Source organism: Chelonoidis abingdonii, chromosome 11, assembly GCF_003597395.2.
Source record: "Chelonoidis abingdonii isolate Lonesome George chromosome 11, CheloAbing_2.0, whole genome shotgun sequence".
NCBI lineage: Eukaryota > Metazoa > Chordata > Testudines > Testudinidae > Chelonoidis > Chelonoidis abingdonii.
Window position 1 is genome coordinate 18,988,044 of NC_133779.1, and position 16,124 is coordinate 19,004,167.

Here is a 16,124-nt window from a genome sequence, read left to right on the forward strand (position 1 = left end):
GCCAGCCAGTAAACAGGTTATCAATGAAGAATACGGTTCTAAAACAGAGTTTGTAGTACAGAGAGACCGGACCCCTCGGCGGGTCCATTCTGGGGCACGCTGCCCTACTCCTTGTCCCCAGCCCCCACTGAACCCCCTCCCATCTCTCTCTGTGCTTTTCTTCTTTCGGCCAGGAGTACCTGAACTCTTTGTTCCTTTAGTCTTGCAGTGGGAAGCGCCCACATTTGTTGCAGGATACAGCGTGTCAGCATTTATGCACACTGAGACTTAAAAAAACATGGGAACTGTGGCCCCACACAGTATTCAGAGGACTATCGAACGAGCCACGTCACCCCACCACCATCCAATTATCAGATACCGCCTCGGACTGGCCGCTGCGGGTGACCCTGGGCGAAGTCACAACCTTCTGTTCCTCAGTCTTGGTCCAGCTTAAAATGGGCATACGTACAGCGCAACGTCCCTGTCTGCTCTGAATATCACGCAGCTCGTAAGGACCCGGGCACTGTTACACGGTTTGCTCGCGTCCACTGTCCAGGCCTGGCCTGGCGGAGCCCAACAGCCCATAAACCAATATCTGTCCACGCAGGCGCATCGAGCAGAGGGACCAAATCTCTCTGGAGTCTCCCCACTAAAGTCCCGTTTCCAATCCCGGTCATCCCCAATGCTCTTTCTCTGGCTGCTTCTCCGTGCAACACCATTCCTTGTGATCCCCACCCCTGGGAAGGGCCAGAAGGAGGGCACCTATGCAGCAGGCGTGACTATTACCGACACGAGTTCGTTGAGTTGCGTAGGAACTGGGTCCCGGCCGCGCAGTTGCTTTTAGAAGGCGAGGCGCGGGGGAGTGGGGCTGCGGCCAAGCTCCGCTCAGCTCGGGCTTGCTGCCTGAGGGCATGCAGCGTGTGTCACGCTCGCACTCCCGCCTCTGGCGGGGCTTTGGAGGGGTCACCGACCTCCTGGACATGTCTGCGGGCGGAGAAAATGCGTTAGCACGGTTCCCCAACCAGCGGGGACTGGCGCTGCTCCGTGAGGGGGCTGGTCTCCACCCCGGTCTGGAGGGAGTGGGGCTGGGGTTAGAGCAGGGGGTGGGACCAGGACCCTGGGTTCCTCCCCAGCTCTGAAGGGGGTGGGGTCTATTGGTTACACGGAGCGGGAGCAGGAACTCCTGGGTTTCTCCCCACTCTGGAGGAGTGGTCTAGTGTACAGCGGGGGGGGGGCTGGAAGCCCAGCCAGGACTCCTGGGTTCTGTTCTTGGCTCTGCCACTTCCCTGGCCTATGCTCTGTTTCCCCTTGTCTGGCCGGCATATCTAGACCGAGCTCTTGACCCACTCTAGGTGTTGCGCCTGCCTGGCCCAGCGGGACCCCAATCCTGACCTCTAGGCATTAGAGGAAAAACAAGGAACGGTCCTGCCAATACGCTCCCGGCTGGCTCTGAAAGGACAAAGCAGGACTGGCCTGAGGCATGCCTGAGTCTGCATAGAGCCTGCGCCGATCACGCCGAGAGGCATGACGTGACCCTGCCTGAATCTGCCGAGTGCCTGAGCCAGCGACTGCCCTGTACCTCTCCAGCCCAAGCCCCACTGCTCGGGGGGCCTGGCCAGCCCCACCCCAGCCACGGGCTGGACGTGTGGCAGGAGAAACTCTGGGGAAGGAAAGCCCCGGTCCTGGTGCAGGTTAGGGGAGGTCACAGTCGGGCTGCCCAGGGCGAGAGACGGCCCCCTTACTTCTCCCGCAGCCGCTGCAGCTCCACCTTCAGGTCCTCGTCCTCGAGCTCGGACTCGTCATCACTGCTCATGGGCGAGGAGGCCGAGAGGAAGAGGGAGCTGCGGCGCTTGGCTCCGTGGCAGGCGCGGTCCTCGGCCATCGGGGGGCACCGCTCCCTGCCAGAACCCAGGGTCTCCCCCGACTCCTCAGGGCCCAGCTCACTATCAGAGCTGGGCTGCCTCCGGACGGGCCCCTCGGCCCATGGCTCCGTGCTGCTCCCTGTGGCCGACAGCCCCTCCAGCTCCCGCTCCGGGGTGAGGGAAGAGGCGTCCGTCTCACAGGCCAGGCTGGCCCATAGGAGTGACTCTCCCGGCAGGGGGGTGCCTGGATCATCCGCCTGAGGCTCCTCCGGCCTGGCAGTGTCAGGCCCGGCGTCTGCCACATGTGGAGCTGGCTGCTGCGGCACGGCAGTGACCTGGGACGCACAGGGATAGGCAGGATTAGCTGAGACGGGCAGGTCCTGGCCATGAAGAGGTCATGCCTAGAGGTGATGGCAGGGGCTGGGAACCAGGACTCCTGGGTTCTCCCCCCGGCTCTCGGAGGATAGCAGGGGCTGACGGGTTAGAGCCGGAGGGGCTGGGAGCCAGGACTCCTGGGTTCTCTGCCTGGCTTTGGGAAGGGAGTGGGGGCTGGTGGTTAGAGCAGGGGGGGACTAAGAGCCAGGACTCCTGGGTTCTCTCCCCAGCTCTGGGAGGGGAGTGGGGGCTTGTGGTTACAGCATGGGGCGGGCTGGGAGCCAGGACTCCTGGGTTCTCTCCCTGGCTCTGGGAGGGGAGTGGGGACTGGTGGGGTCAGAGCAGAGGGGGCTGGGAGCCAGGACTCCTGGGTTCTCTCCCTGGCTCTGGGAGGGGAGTGGGGGCTAGTGGTGAGAGCCGGAGGGGCTGGGAGCCAGGACGCCTGGCCCCGAGAGCGGGGTCCAGCGGGTTTGAGCCAAGGCATGGGGAGGGAGCCAGGCAGTGGCTGGCACGGCCCACCTGGAAGCGGCCTCGCTGATAGGACATCGAAGCCGATCTCCATCTCCCACTGGCTTTGTTCTCCCCGGCCTGCTTGGCATGCCCCTCCGTCCTCGTCTCCTCTGCCTCCGCTGCCGAGCGGCGCCACAGCCGGAAGGAAAGAAAAGCAGAAACGGGGGAGGGCATCGTGGGTTGGAACCAGGCCGCGCCTCCCAAGAGCGCCGCCACGTGCGACACCCCGCTCCCGGTGCTAGCCGGTTCGCCCCTGCCCCCCGCCCGAGACTCACGCTGCTAGGTGGGATGGAAAAGCATGGGGGGGGGCGAGGGGGGAGCCCGAACAAAGGAAAGCGGCAATGGCTGCGGGGTGAAATGATGCGGCTGGACACAAAGGGGCGCAGCGGGAAAGAAATCGTAACGGTGGAGCCCTGTCTCAAGCACACACCTTGGCGGACTTTGGATCTCTTGAAAAAGCTGGTGGATTGCCGGAGCCTGAATGCCCAGCTTTTCAATTTGCGAGTCCAGGATTTCTTGCTAATAGGGTTTTTGAGACTAGGGCAAGTAAAGCTTAGGCCAAAATATCCACCTCCTGCCTGCAGATGAAGGGCTCCGACGCTGGCCAGCGCGGCGGGGCAGGCCTCGGGGCTCGGCGGGGAGGAAGGCTCCGGGGACGGCTCCTGCAGGAGACAAAGGAGAGGGGTGGAGAAAAGCGCAGTGCCTGAGTGGGATGGGGCAGCCGCAGATTCACAAGGCAAAGGGGGCCCCTGGGAACCCCCCCATCAGACTTCCCTGAATTAACGGCTGGGGGCCCTAGAGAGCTCCCAGGAAACAGCCGCCGGGAGCTAGGTGACCAGATGTTCCAGTTTTATAGGGACAGGCCTGACTTTGGGGTCCTTTTCTTGTACAGGCGCCTGTTACCCCCATCACCCTATCCCCATTTTTCACACTTGCTCTCTGGTCACCCACCATCCTGCCCCAACCCAACTTTCCAAACGGTACCAGGCCCCCTTGCCCTCCATCTCGTGCATCTAAAGGACTTTCCAACGGGCTGGCGCATCGGGGGCCCCAATCTCGGCCGGGGGAGGGGTCTGTGCAGCACCCGGCACAAGGGGGCCCCGATCTCAGATGGGGGAGGGCTCTGCGTGGCCCCTGGCACTACAGGAACCCCAATCTCGGCCAGGGTAGGGGTCTGCGTGACCTCCAGCACTACAGGGACCCCAATCTTGGCTGGAGGAGGGGTCTGCGCAGCGCCTGGCACAAGGGGACCCCGATCTCGGATGGGGGAGGGGTCTGCGTGGCCCCTGGGACTACAGGGACCCCAACCTTGGCCGGGGGAGGGGTCTGCGCAGCACCCGGCACAAGGGGGCCCCGATCTCGGCTGGGGGAGGGGTCTGTGCAGCAGGAGGGTCGGAACACCTGGGTCCCACCCCCCAGTGCCAGCGTTGCGTCCTGGGTGCCGTAACTAGAGCCATACCCGCCGGCCCTCCGCGCCCCCATACTCACATGCAGACAGAGTTCCCTGGGTACGACCGTGATGACGTCAGGGTCCTGTCTCACCGCTGGCGAGCCAGCAGGCTGGCTGGCAGGCTCGGGGGGGGGCAGCGGAGACCCCTCGGAGGTGTCAGTTCCCTGGGACTCCGCTGGGCTCCCTGGTGCTCCCAGGGAGGGGCCAGCGGCTGGCGCTTCTGGCCCGGCACAGGACAGCGTATCCTCAGCCGAGGAGAGCGGGGACTCCGTGCTCTGCGTGTCCTTCTGGCTCTCAGAGTAGCTGTGCTCTTGGTAGAGCAGCGTCCTTAGCTTCTCGTCCAGGGTTTTGATTCGGTTGTCGACAAAATCCATCTTGGGCGGCCCCTCGCCGTCAGATTCTGGCACCGAGTGGGGCAACGGGGCCGGTTCTGAGCCGGGCGTCTGCACCTGCCCAGCCTTGGAGCTTGGAGAGGCGTCTCCTTCTTGTAGAGGCTGCTGGGACTGGAACTCAGACGCTGGGATCTCAGTCAGGAGGGGCGGCTCGCCAGCGGGGGCCACGACCAAGCCGACAGGGCGGTCGGCAGGCTGTGGGGCAGGGGGCTCTCCTGTCTCCGGCCCGGCCCAGCTATCACTGGGAGAGAGAGATGCTGGCTTCTCTGCGTCTCCTTCCACCAGCCATTCAGGTTTCGAGCCGGGGCATTCCGGCGCCGCGCTGTCCTTTGGGCTGGCATTGGGACCCTGGGTCTCAGCAGCCAGTGTTCCACCCTGGGGGCACGTCTCCTTAGTGTTCTCCTTGTCTGGACCTGAAACGACCGCCGCAGGGAAAACGTTACACCCCAACCTCGGCCCCTGGCAGTACTGACAGCTGTGGGGGGCTCCCCAAGCAAAGGGCCTAAGAGGGAGGGCCTGGAAGATGAAGGGAGCTGCTGGGAATTTCTGCGGCCAAAGGATCTTCACAGAGACCCAGATCTCAGCAGACTCAGGCTGTGTGACTATCAGTGACACTAACAGCAGTTCACACCTCTCTGAGCGACTGGCTCAGGCTCTCTGCAGACTCAGGCAAGATCACCGAGTCAGGTCACACTCGGGGCGATTCCCCCTTGTCAGAGCAACTGGCTCTCGACCCTAAATCTGGCGATCACTTTCACCATGAGCAGGGGAGGAAGACTCACCGGCCAGGCATGAAGACGGAGGAGTTTCTGGACTGTCTCAGAGCTTTAGCTCACCCTGTCCAGTGCCCCGTCTTACCCCAGCTGAGACCAGGATCCCAGCCTGGACCCTCCACAGAAGCCCTACTGCGTCGGCTACAAAGGCTTGTGCCAAAGCTAAGAGAAAGCCTCTGGCTGGTTTTAACTCGGGCCTTGGCTCTAAATTGTTCGGTTCCCTCTGCTCTCTGACCTCCCGTCAGCCATGGTGGAAGTCTCTGCTCACCGGTAGCAGCTGGCGTCTGTCCCTCTCTGTTCCTTATTGTCTGATTGATGCAGAATCGCCAGCGGCCGACCGGAGAGGACTGCGGGGCGCACTCGCCTGGGGAAAGACGACAGGGAAAGCAGCTTGTACCTACTAGCAGCTAAGTCACTAGTGGAAGTCTAGTGCGTTTCTGTCCCAGCTAATCGGCTGGCCGAAGCACACCCCACTGCCTCCCACTCTGTGGGTCTGTTCGGCTGCCTTGGAAATATCAGCCACGTGGGTCGGGCACGGTGAATGGCTCGTGTACGCAGGGCAGGGGGACACCGAGGCGAAGCTAACTGCTCAATTCGCCCAGACGGACTGGTTTGAATAACACGTGCGGTTGCTGTGTAGGATGACGGTGCTGTTTCGTACCGTGCTGAAGGACAAACTTAAAAGGAACTGAATTCAAACAATGAAATAGGACCTCTCTCCATCAACGGAATCACAGATTCATACGTTCTGAGGCCAGAAGGGAGCGTTGTGATCATTCCACCTGCCCCCTGCAGAGCACAGGCCGGAGAACGGCCGCAGAAAAATTCCTAGGGCAAATCTTTTAGGAAAACATCCCCTCTTGATTTAACCAGGGTCAGTGATGGAGAATCCACCATGACCCTTGGGAGATGGTTGCAGTGGTAAAGCCAACACCCCTGTGTTTCAAGGTTCTTTAAAGGTACTTACTGCCGGTCTGAGCAGAGGCAGGGTTCATCTGAACTTGCTCGGACGACCCTGTCTGAATTAAAAACCGACAGGATAATAAACAATGAAGCTTCTGAGGTGCCCACGTAGCTGGGAGACATGCCCGAGATAAAGCACCATTCTTACTTGGCCACTGTTGGACTCGGAGGGAACGGAATCGTTGCCAGATGCTCGCTCTTCCACCGGCAGGCTTCGGAGGATCTCTTGAGCTTGGCACACGATGGCTCTCAGCTCCTCCACAAACTTCTCCTTCTCGCTCTCCAGCACAAAGTTATCTTCCACCTGATTGGGGGGAACCAACACCCAACAGCTCAATCAGCGTTTCCCAAAGCGTGGGACTCTGCAGCCAGGGGACTGGACAAGTACCCGAATTGTTCAGCAGATTTTCAGCTTTCACTTATTACAAAAGGAAGTGTCTCTAGCTCGTATTGCTGCAAAGGAATCTTGGAGAACGTGCCCCAAGCCTGCCTTACCCAACAATGCTTGCCTGAGTGTGCAGAGAGCCTGAGCCGATTGCTCAGACAGGTGGGAACTGGCCCCTTTAGCGATCTCAGTTGCCCAGTGACAATACCTTGACCCATTTCGCTGCCGGTCCAAGCATGTTAGGAAAGAGAGGAACAGCTCATACTGGAGCAATGCCGTCTGACAGCAGTTTGAAAAGGTGCTGGCTCACCAAAAAAGAGAACAGCCCTGATGTGACAGGTGAGGAATCATGGGAACTCAGAACTCCAGGGTCCACAATGCACAGCAAGAGAAGTCCCAGAATGCACAGAGCCCAACAGTGAGGCAAAGCACCATCGGAGACCTGCCTAGAATCCACAGAGTCCAACGACTACCCCCACACACCTCAATTTTGTGAATCTAGCCTTTTAACAACACCCCAAACCGATGATGTTGATTTGCTGACATTTTTCATAATTTTCAGGTTTGTGTTGACCCACTTTTTTGGAACGCGCCAAAACAATCAGCGATATGTAGCGAAACCAAGCCCCAGATGGCTTATCCAAGTCTATGGCAGCTCTGGGAACCGAACCGTCAGTTCCCAGGCTCTAGGGTGGGGCCCTCATCACCCGCTCCTGAGATCATCTACTCTCCACCCTGGAAAATCAGCTCAGGTGTGACACAAAGCCCAGGTGTGACACAAAGCTCACAGGCACCACAGCACAATGTGCTAAGCTTAGCTCACGTGGTTTTATTTGCGCAGTAACCTGTGTTGTTCTGTTTGCTGTCCCCGTAGCTAACAGATTTATTTCTTGTTTATTTCAAAAGCCAGTTTCTGGGGGCGAAGCTGTGCGTATCTCTCCCCACATCGAGGGAGGGGTGAATTTTTATGAGCTTGTGCTGTGCTGTGCATATCTCTCCCCACATCGAGGGAGGGGGTGAATTTTTATAAGCTTGTGCTGTGCAGATCTGTCTATACAGTGCATGACAATACTATCCTGGGGGGAGTCTCCAGAGGGAAGCTGCATTTGAGTGCTGGGAAATCCCCTAGCTGATTCAGGCAGGCTCAGGGAAACCCCAATATATCAGGTGGCATCTCAGAAGGGGGGGTCCAACCCGCCATAGTAGGCGCCAGAACCGGACGCAGTGTGCCAGCAGCAGTCGCACCAGGGCCAAATCCAGGGGTAAAAGAACCTCTGGGCTCCTATTCGAGATTCCCCGGTTTCTGCCGCCCAGGATCGCATTAGCCCTTTTTGCCCCGGAGTCGCCCTTTCTCCCCCATGAGCCCCGAACGTTTCCCAGAGTTCCTGCTCCCCAGGAGAGGGTCCCAGCAAGCAGGGCTGCAGCTGGAGAAACTCACCATGTAATCAGCAATATCCTCAGGCGCGTCTCCATCGGCATCAAACTTGAAGGTGACCATCTTGTTGTTGTGGGTCTCCAGCTGGCATTCGACCATGTTATCCCCGGCAGTGGACACCTGGGGACGTGAGCAGAATGCCAGCATTTTGTGGGGGGACCTGATTCCTGGGTGGCGGGGCAGGTGAAGGGAATCTCGGGGAGCGAGGGGAAGAACATTTGGCTTTTAAGACTGACTTTGGGACTCTGATCTACCTGGTGGCCTTCAGCCCCCGCCCCAAGCCAAAGCAAGCCCCTCGTAGACTTCAACGGCTGTGGCTCTGGCCCAGGACAGCCGCCGGAAAGTCCGAGAGCGGACGTGGAGGAGACAGCAAGCCCTTCCTACAGCCTGACAGGCCCACGTGACTGTCAGGTCCTGCCAAGATGGGGTAAAGCAGCTTTAACTCCCCTGCCAGCCTCCTGACCGTGGGCACCGTCACACCAGGCCAGTCCCAGTGAGCCCAGCATCAATCAGACGGACCCATTTCAGGCCTCGGGAGACTACACTGTTGTGAGGCCAAGGCCCAAGCGATGGCAGGGAACTGATAACGTGAGCTGTGGCTGGGTGATCTCAGGAAGATGAGTCTGCCCCCCCGCCTCCCCAGAGAGGAAAGCTACCTCCCAGCTCCCAAATCACTCCCGACCCCCAAAAAACCCAGCCATAGCAAACTCGGGGCAAAACCTAGGGAGTCAAAAATTCAAATGCACCGAAGTGACTTAGGAACCTGCTTTCAAACACACAGATTCACACATCTCAAGGTCAGAAGGGAGCGTTGTGATCGTCTGCTCTGACTCCCTGGCTAACACAGCCCTGGGTTGAACTGGAGCAGAGCCTTTAACGACAGCCCATCTTGATTTATACGACTTGCCCACGAGCGAGACTCCCCAACATCTCTCAGTAAGATGTCCCAACGGTTACCTCCCCTGGCGCCTTATTTCCTGTCAGAATTTACACTGAGGAGCCCAATATTTGTTCCGCACCTAGATACTTCCAGACTGTGATCAGGTCAATTTCTCCACGCAGAGAAGCCTGGAGGAACCAGGCGGCCCATGAGACACAGGGCTGAGGGATGTCGTATCTCCGCCTGGGTTCAAATCCCTTCCTGAGGTGGAAGGTCAGCTGGCCTAAGTCACAGGCTGAATTCCCCCCTCACCTCTACCAACCTGCAGGACGGTGAGCTGGAACTTGGTGCCTTTGTCCGGCCGGGGGCAGGACGCCCGCCTCTGTTTACTTCTGTCTTGTTTGCCGTTGCCGCTCGTGGGCTCGTGTGCGTTGGAGCTTTCCTTCAGAACGGCCAGCTCGGGATTCAGCCTGGGAGCACAGCAGGGAGAGAAGGAAAGCGTGAATGGATGAGCTCTCGGAACGGGGCTCGCTGCACCAAACTGGATCAGTCAATCTGTCCCCAGGGGAAGATATGGGCTGACGCATTTGGCTCCCTGCCCAAAGTCCTGAGTGTTTATTTGGTGTTTCCTGCCATGGCATCTCCTGCAGTCTTGTGGCAATGAGTTCTGCAGGCCAAGAGAGGAGGGGAAATCGAATCACTTCAGTGGCCACGGCTGTGGAAGGCTCAGCCTCCTCACAGGGGTCAGACAAGCAGCAGGAAAGGGACAGGCCTGTGTGTCTATCTCATGGTGGGACGTGCGCTGCGAGAAATAAATCCAAGGGGATCCTTTGACGGAGGTTTCTGGGACACACCGACCCAACGCTCCTCCAGCTGGCAGGATGGCCGGCTGACCGTCGATGCGGCCACTTGACAGGGCTGTGAACTGCTGCCCATGTGTGCTCCCCCAGATGTTCAGCACATGGGCAGAAAGACTGGATTTTGCACCAGGCTCAATTCCTTTCCCCCCCCCGTTCCCATGCCCTCGACTCAGCGAGGAAGGAAACTCACCCTTGCGGGAAGTCTGGCTTTGGAGCAGCTATCTGGGGCTCCGACACCGAGGCAGGCTGGGAAACCTGTCAGGAAACAGAGTTGTGAAACAAGTGAATTTCGGTCCTTCTCCAGGGAGATGGGGCTATACAGACTCCGAGGGGGTTAGAGGAGAAGCGAGACAGGGGCTGGACAAAGGCCAGAAGAACATAAGACAGAGATAAAGAAGGGGCAGTGTGGGCACAAGGAGTACCAGGCTCAGGGATCGATTCAGGCTGGAAATTAGAACGCTGTGGGGACCGCATTTGGCTTCAGAGCAGCGGAGCAGGACCACAGATGGGGTGCAGGAGAACGAGAGGCTCTTACAAGGACAGAAAGTCCCTCTGGGAGCCAGAAGCAGCTGCCAGGTTACTGAATGCAGCCGGTTCGGTACAAGTCCAGCGGGTTTTCAAACCCAGCCGGTGCAAGGGAGGCAAACCAGTGAGCTGCAGAGCCTTCCCAACAGGGCCGGGCAAAGCAGTGGGTTTGCCAGCTAGTCCCAGGCAGAGGAAGTGTGGCGGGGTGAAGGGTGACCAGGGTTGAACACAGGAGGGACCCCACGTTCAGAGGATGACCCTAGGAGGAACCATTCTCCAGGGCGATGGCTAAACCTGGAGCCTGGATGGAAACTCAGAAAGGGTCACCCGGCAGGGAGGAGGCTTTCACAGTCAATCTTCGGGCTTGTCTAGGGCAGGAAACTGACTGGAAAAAGGCTTTGGTGATTCCAAAACCAGAGCACTGCCCTGGTGTAACGCCAATGGTGGAACTACCACGGCACTTCCCATGTCGACGAACCACTGGACACAGTAGGGACCACTCGCAAGCTCTCAGCCTCGCTTCTTCACACTGGCCCGGAAGTTCACAGATCCCCAGGGACCACTGAGCTCATGCGCCTGACCTCCTGGATAACCCAGGCCAGAGACCTGCCCTACAATCCTCCCTTCTGCCCTACAGCAGAGCTTTCCACCAAACCTCCAATCTTGATTTTAAAATGCTCAGTGACGGAGAATCTATTAGGACACTTGGCAAACTGTTCCAGTGGTTAATTACACGCATCCCACCGCTGCCACCATACATAAGCCTTTCTCCCAAATCTGGACCTTAGTGTCCAAAATGTGGGTGCCTAGCATGAACCCTTCTAAGCTTAATTACCAGCTTAGCTTTGATCTCGCTGCCACCATCCAAAAATTCCAGGGTTTTGGCCCCCTCTGATCTCCCCAAACCTTCCCTGGAGGGACCCCAAGACTCAGAAACCCTGAGCCTGCAACAAAGGGAAATAACTCACTTCCCTTCCCTCTCTCTCACCCAGACTTTCCTCTCTGGGCTAATCTGAGAGTATTGATGCAATCTCTTTACATCACAATACCAAGAAGCATGTCTCCTTTATTCCACAAAGAGACAAACTCCAAATACAAGGAAACAGAAGAGATTCTATCTCTCCTCCCCCTTAGCTTCTTCCCGCCCTGGGACACTAGGAGAGTTAAACACAGAGCGTAGTGTTTCCCCTCCCCCCTGTCTTTCCTTTCTCCTTAACCAGAGAAAAACTCAAACAGGTTTTAAAAAGAAAGCTTTATATAAAAAAGAAAGAAAAAAGACATAAACATATTCTCTGTAACAAGATGACAATACAGGGCTATTGCTTATAAGAAAAATATGAATAAACAGTCTGATTCAAAAAGATATCCAATTTGAAACATTCCAGCAAGTTACACACATGTAAATACACCCAAAACAACATAAAAGCCTATATTGTTTTTCTACCTGTACTTACAAGTTGGAAACAGAAGATAAGACGATAGAAAGAACCTTCTCATAGCTGAGAGACAAACAAAAGACTCAGAGTCCAAAAATTCCCTCCCTGACTTTGAAAAATCCAGTTTCCTGATTGGTCCTCTGGTCAGGTGTTTGGTTCCCTTGGTTAACCCTTTACAGGTAAAAGAAACATTAACCCTTAGCTATCTATTTATGACACGCGCCCCGTTCAAATCCCACGCCTTACTGCTCGCCTGAGTTAATCCAGCTTCAACGCCCAATGGTTAGACCATTCTCTGCTACCTGGGGGCTCATTATTAACCATTCGGTCCTCACGCCGATACCGCCAGACTGTCACCGAGTTACCTCTTACCATCCCCCAGCCCAGTCTGAGGCCAGGTCACGTACCTGCTCCTGCTTCGGCCCCGGCCCGTGCTGTTGGTGTGCCTGGGGGCTCAGGGTGGGCTGCAGGGAGGTGGTGAGCAGAGGGCTGGCCACCGGACTCTGGTACGCCCCCGACTCTGCCGCTAACAGGACGTAGGCTGGCTGCTCGGGGATCTGCACCGTTGGCTGCTGCGCTCCATAGGCTTCTTCCGAGGAGGGTGGCTGCAGCTGCTCCGGCCTGGGCGACAGGGTCTGGAGCAAGGTGGGGACCGCGGCCAGGAGCGGCTGTGGCTGGAGAGGAGCCGGCTGGGGTAGCTGCTGCATCGGGGGAGGCGCGAAAGCCGAGGGTGGCGGCGGGAGGAATTGGACCGCCAGCAGCGCTGCTTGTTGTCCTTCACCTGGCCCTTGTCCCAGGGCGTGCCCCAAGCCACTGCCGTCCTGCTCGGAGAGCACCGGGGGCATTTGCTCAGTGCCAGACTCCTGGCTCAGCGCCCTGGGAGATGGCACGAAGCCTGGCTGCTTCAGCTCCGCCAGCTGGCTCAGAAACGCCACTGGCTCCACCCGGTACGCAGGCTGCCCCGGGTACCCCGGTGGCTCCGGGATCGCGTACACCACTGGCTCTGCCGACTGGGCTGGGTAGGGGGGCTGGTCAGCGTAAGGAGCCTGCAGTGGGTACGCTGGCTGCAGCTGGTACGGGGCCTGCAGCGAGTAAGCCAGCTGCTCCAGTGCCGGGACAGGACACACGCGTTCCAACTGCTGCTCCGGCTCCTGCGCCAGCAGCCCTTGCGTCTGCTCTAGGGCGCCCCTGTGCAGCACAAACTGTGGCGGCTGCGGGGGCGGGTAACCTGGTGGAGGTTGCAACTGCATGGGCTGCGCTGGCTGGGCCAGGGAAGGCTTCAGTAAGGAGTCTGGCTGAATTACGCCATACTGCTGGGGCGGCTGCATGGAGGGAACCTGCTGGGGTTGCTGCATTGATGCAACCTGCTGCAGCTGCTGCATGGCAGGAACCTGCTGTATGGGCACATTCTGTTGAGGAATTTGCTGCGGCTGCTCCATAGGCACCACCTGCTGCGGCTGTTGCATGGCGGGAACCTGCTGAGGCTGTTGCATGGGCGCAAGTGGCTGGGGTTCCTGCATCGGTGCAACCTGCTGTGGCTGCTGCATGGCAGGAGCCTGCTGCATCGATGCAACCTGCTGTGGCAGCTGCATTGCAGGAACCTGCTGCATGGTCACAGTCTGTTGAGGAATGTGCTGCGGCTGCTGCATGGGCACCACCTGCTGCGGCTGTTGCATGGTAGGAACCTGCTGGAGCTGCATCGGCGCAACTGGCTGGGGTTGCTGCATCAGTGCAACCTGCTGCGGCTGCTGCATCGGTGCAGTCTGTTGAGAAATTTGCTGTGGTTGCTGCATGGACACCACCTGCTGGGACTGCTGCATGCCAGGAACCTGCTGCATTGATGCAACTTGCTGCATGGCTGGAATCTGCTGTGTGGGTACAGTTTGCTGAGGAATTTGCTGGGGCTGCTGCCTGGCAGGAACCTGCTGGAGCTGCTGCATCGATGCCACCTGCTGCGGCTGCTGCATGGGTGCCCCTGGCTGCCCAGCCAAGGAAGCAGGCAGGAGCTGAGCCATCCCCTGCACATTCCCACCAAACTGGGCCGAGGGCTGGTTCTGCGGTGCCAGGCTATGACTGAGGGTCAGGAAGCCAGACGCCATGTCGACCCCAGCTGCAGCGGTGACAGCCGTCTGACTCCCGGTCCTGGAGTCCAGCTGGGTGCTGGCCCCCGGCATGGCCTGGGGAGAGGAAGCTGCCAGGATGGCCTGGGGCACCACCATGACCGATGGCTCCAGTGCCTGCCCCTCGGCCCCGTAGGGCAGCTGTGACTCGAGGTGCTGGGGGCAAAGAAAGCATGGGGGTTACAGGTGTAGGAACACAAACGAGTCACACCCCAGCCTCACTCCAAAAAAAAATCAAGGCTCTGCCCACGTATGCACTAATGCATTCTGGGAAGAACAATCTGAGCGGATACCCCATAAAGCAGGAGGCATTCCAGAGAGTCTCCAGCAGCAATGCATTCTAGGGGTGAGACATGCGCGACGGCCACACTGGGTCAGTCCAAATGTCCATCTGGCCCAGCGTCCCGTCTTCTGACAGTGGCCAATGCCAGGTGCCCCAGAGGGAATGAACCAAACAAGGAATCACCAAGTGATCCACCCTCTGTCTCCCATTCCCAGCTGCTGGGGCCACCATCCCTGCCCAGCCTGGCTAGTAGCCATTTATGGACCAATCCTCCATGAATGTAGCTAGTTCTTATCTAGAACTCATCGGCGGGCAAGAGGAGAGCAAGGCACTCTGGGAAAGCCAATGCATTCTGGGAGTGACACAGGCAATATCAAGGGATGCAGGGACGGGAACCCTTCTGCCAGAGAGCGTCTGGCTCAACATCTTCAGTTTACAAAAGCAAACGGCCCAGGCCTCCAGCCAGAAACCTGGGGAAAGGAACAGCTGCCCAGGGCTGCCCGGAAATTGGATTCAGCAGAGCCCTGTTCAAATGCCTCAGATCCCTCGTAGTAACGGGGCTCGGACCCCCTTGTGCTGATCCTCCAACTTGTGTCCGGCCCTTGGGCCAATTCTATCCCCCCCCACATAAGTTGCTTTTGGTCCAGTGCCCCAGAGGTTCTGATCTTGGCTAATCAGGGTGGCAGCACGTTGGTGCTGGGCCTGGAGCTCCCTGCCCACGAAGATGCCAAGTGGTAGAGGAGACTCTGCAAGGAGTGAGCCGAAGCAGGAACAGCTGGGCACAGCCCGTCCCTCTTCTGACTTTAACAGCAATTGGGGCTGATCAGGAATTTCCCACAAACTTTGCCAGATTCAGGGAAACTCAAACTTTCCGAGAGGAAGGTCCCTTGGGGCCAAGCAGAGTCCCACCCCAAAAGAGCCAGTAGCCCCATGCTTAGGAATCACCTAGAATGTGGGATCTCAGATTCAAGTCTCCGAACCAGGAAGGACTTGACCCTGGAGGTCACACAGGCCGGCTTTAAGCCGATTCCCCAGAATCGGGCTCCGCACCTAAGAGGGCTCCGCATCTTTAGCGGCATTTCGGCAGCAGGGGGGTCTTTTGGTGCCGCGGAAGCCCCAGAGCAGATCCCATGCCGCTGAAGCCCCAGACCGCCACCAGGTATTCAAATCGGGCCCTGCCGTTCATCAAGTCGGCCCTGAGGTCACACATCCCTGTTCAGTGCTTTCCCCGCCTGCCAAGGATCCTGCTGCACCAGCCACCCCTCGTGCGTCAGCCACGCCACACACAGCACAACAGACGTACCATTATCTGCGTGAGCTGCGGGACCGTGCCAGGCGAGGCCTGGGGCTGGGGAGCTGCCGGCAGAGCTAAGCTGTGAGTGGGTAGAGCTGGGGGTAAGATCTGCGGGTGGCACAGGTTCTGCTGCTGCACCTGCTTAATTAATGAGGTGACGAATAAAGAAGCTTGTTAATGACAAAGCACCTCTGGGCCCCCCCTGTTCTCTCCCTAGCTCAGATCTGCTGCCCCCTCCTAGCTGGGTCTCTTTAGATGCTTGGCTCCTTTTTGAGCCCAGGTTTACAAGTGCTGGATCAGTGTCTCGCAGCTGAGTGAATGCGCTACGCAGACCTGCTGAGCCGCGTTCACACGGCCGAAGGACAGGGTTTGGATCCGGGTCACGGCCGGGCTCAGGGCCTGACCCACCCCACTCGGCCTGGGCCCTGAGCATTCACTGACCCAAGCCAGACTGATTTGTGCGGATGGAAGCAGGGCTTGAGCTCAGCCCTGGCTCAGAGCCTGGGTTAGAGTCCCTGACGCCCTGCCCCCCAGGACACACTGTGGTTCTGAACTCAATGGAGTAACAAGCTGGGGGTACCTCGCATCAAAGATAACGGTTA

General features: G+C 58.4%; 1 protein-coding gene across 1 annotated transcript in view; it reads right to left on the reverse strand.

Annotated features, from left to right (window-relative positions):
* The window catches only part of WNK3 (WNK lysine deficient protein kinase 3), a 51,092-nt gene that overhangs the window by 14,763 nt on the left and 20,205 nt on the right, over window positions 1-16,124 (reverse strand). The window contains exons 9-20 of the mRNA XM_032778888.2: window positions 15,532-15,660; window positions 12,233-14,101; window positions 10,055-10,119; window positions 9,327-9,474; window positions 8,128-8,244; window positions 6,453-6,608; window positions 6,309-6,360; window positions 5,610-5,705; window positions 4,215-4,981; window positions 3,298-3,388; window positions 2,736-2,845; window positions 1,722-2,176 (exon numbers count right to left, since the gene is read on the reverse strand). Of these exons, the coding sequence (XP_032634779.1) occupies window positions 1,722-2,176; window positions 2,736-2,845; window positions 3,298-3,388; window positions 4,215-4,981; window positions 5,610-5,705; window positions 6,309-6,360; window positions 6,453-6,608; window positions 8,128-8,244; window positions 9,327-9,474; window positions 10,055-10,119; window positions 12,233-14,101; window positions 15,532-15,660 (4,055 nt within the window). The remainder of the gene's footprint in view (window positions 1-1,721; window positions 2,177-2,735; window positions 2,846-3,297; window positions 3,389-4,214; window positions 4,982-5,609; window positions 5,706-6,308; window positions 6,361-6,452; window positions 6,609-8,127; window positions 8,245-9,326; window positions 9,475-10,054; window positions 10,120-12,232; window positions 14,102-15,531; window positions 15,661-16,124) is intronic.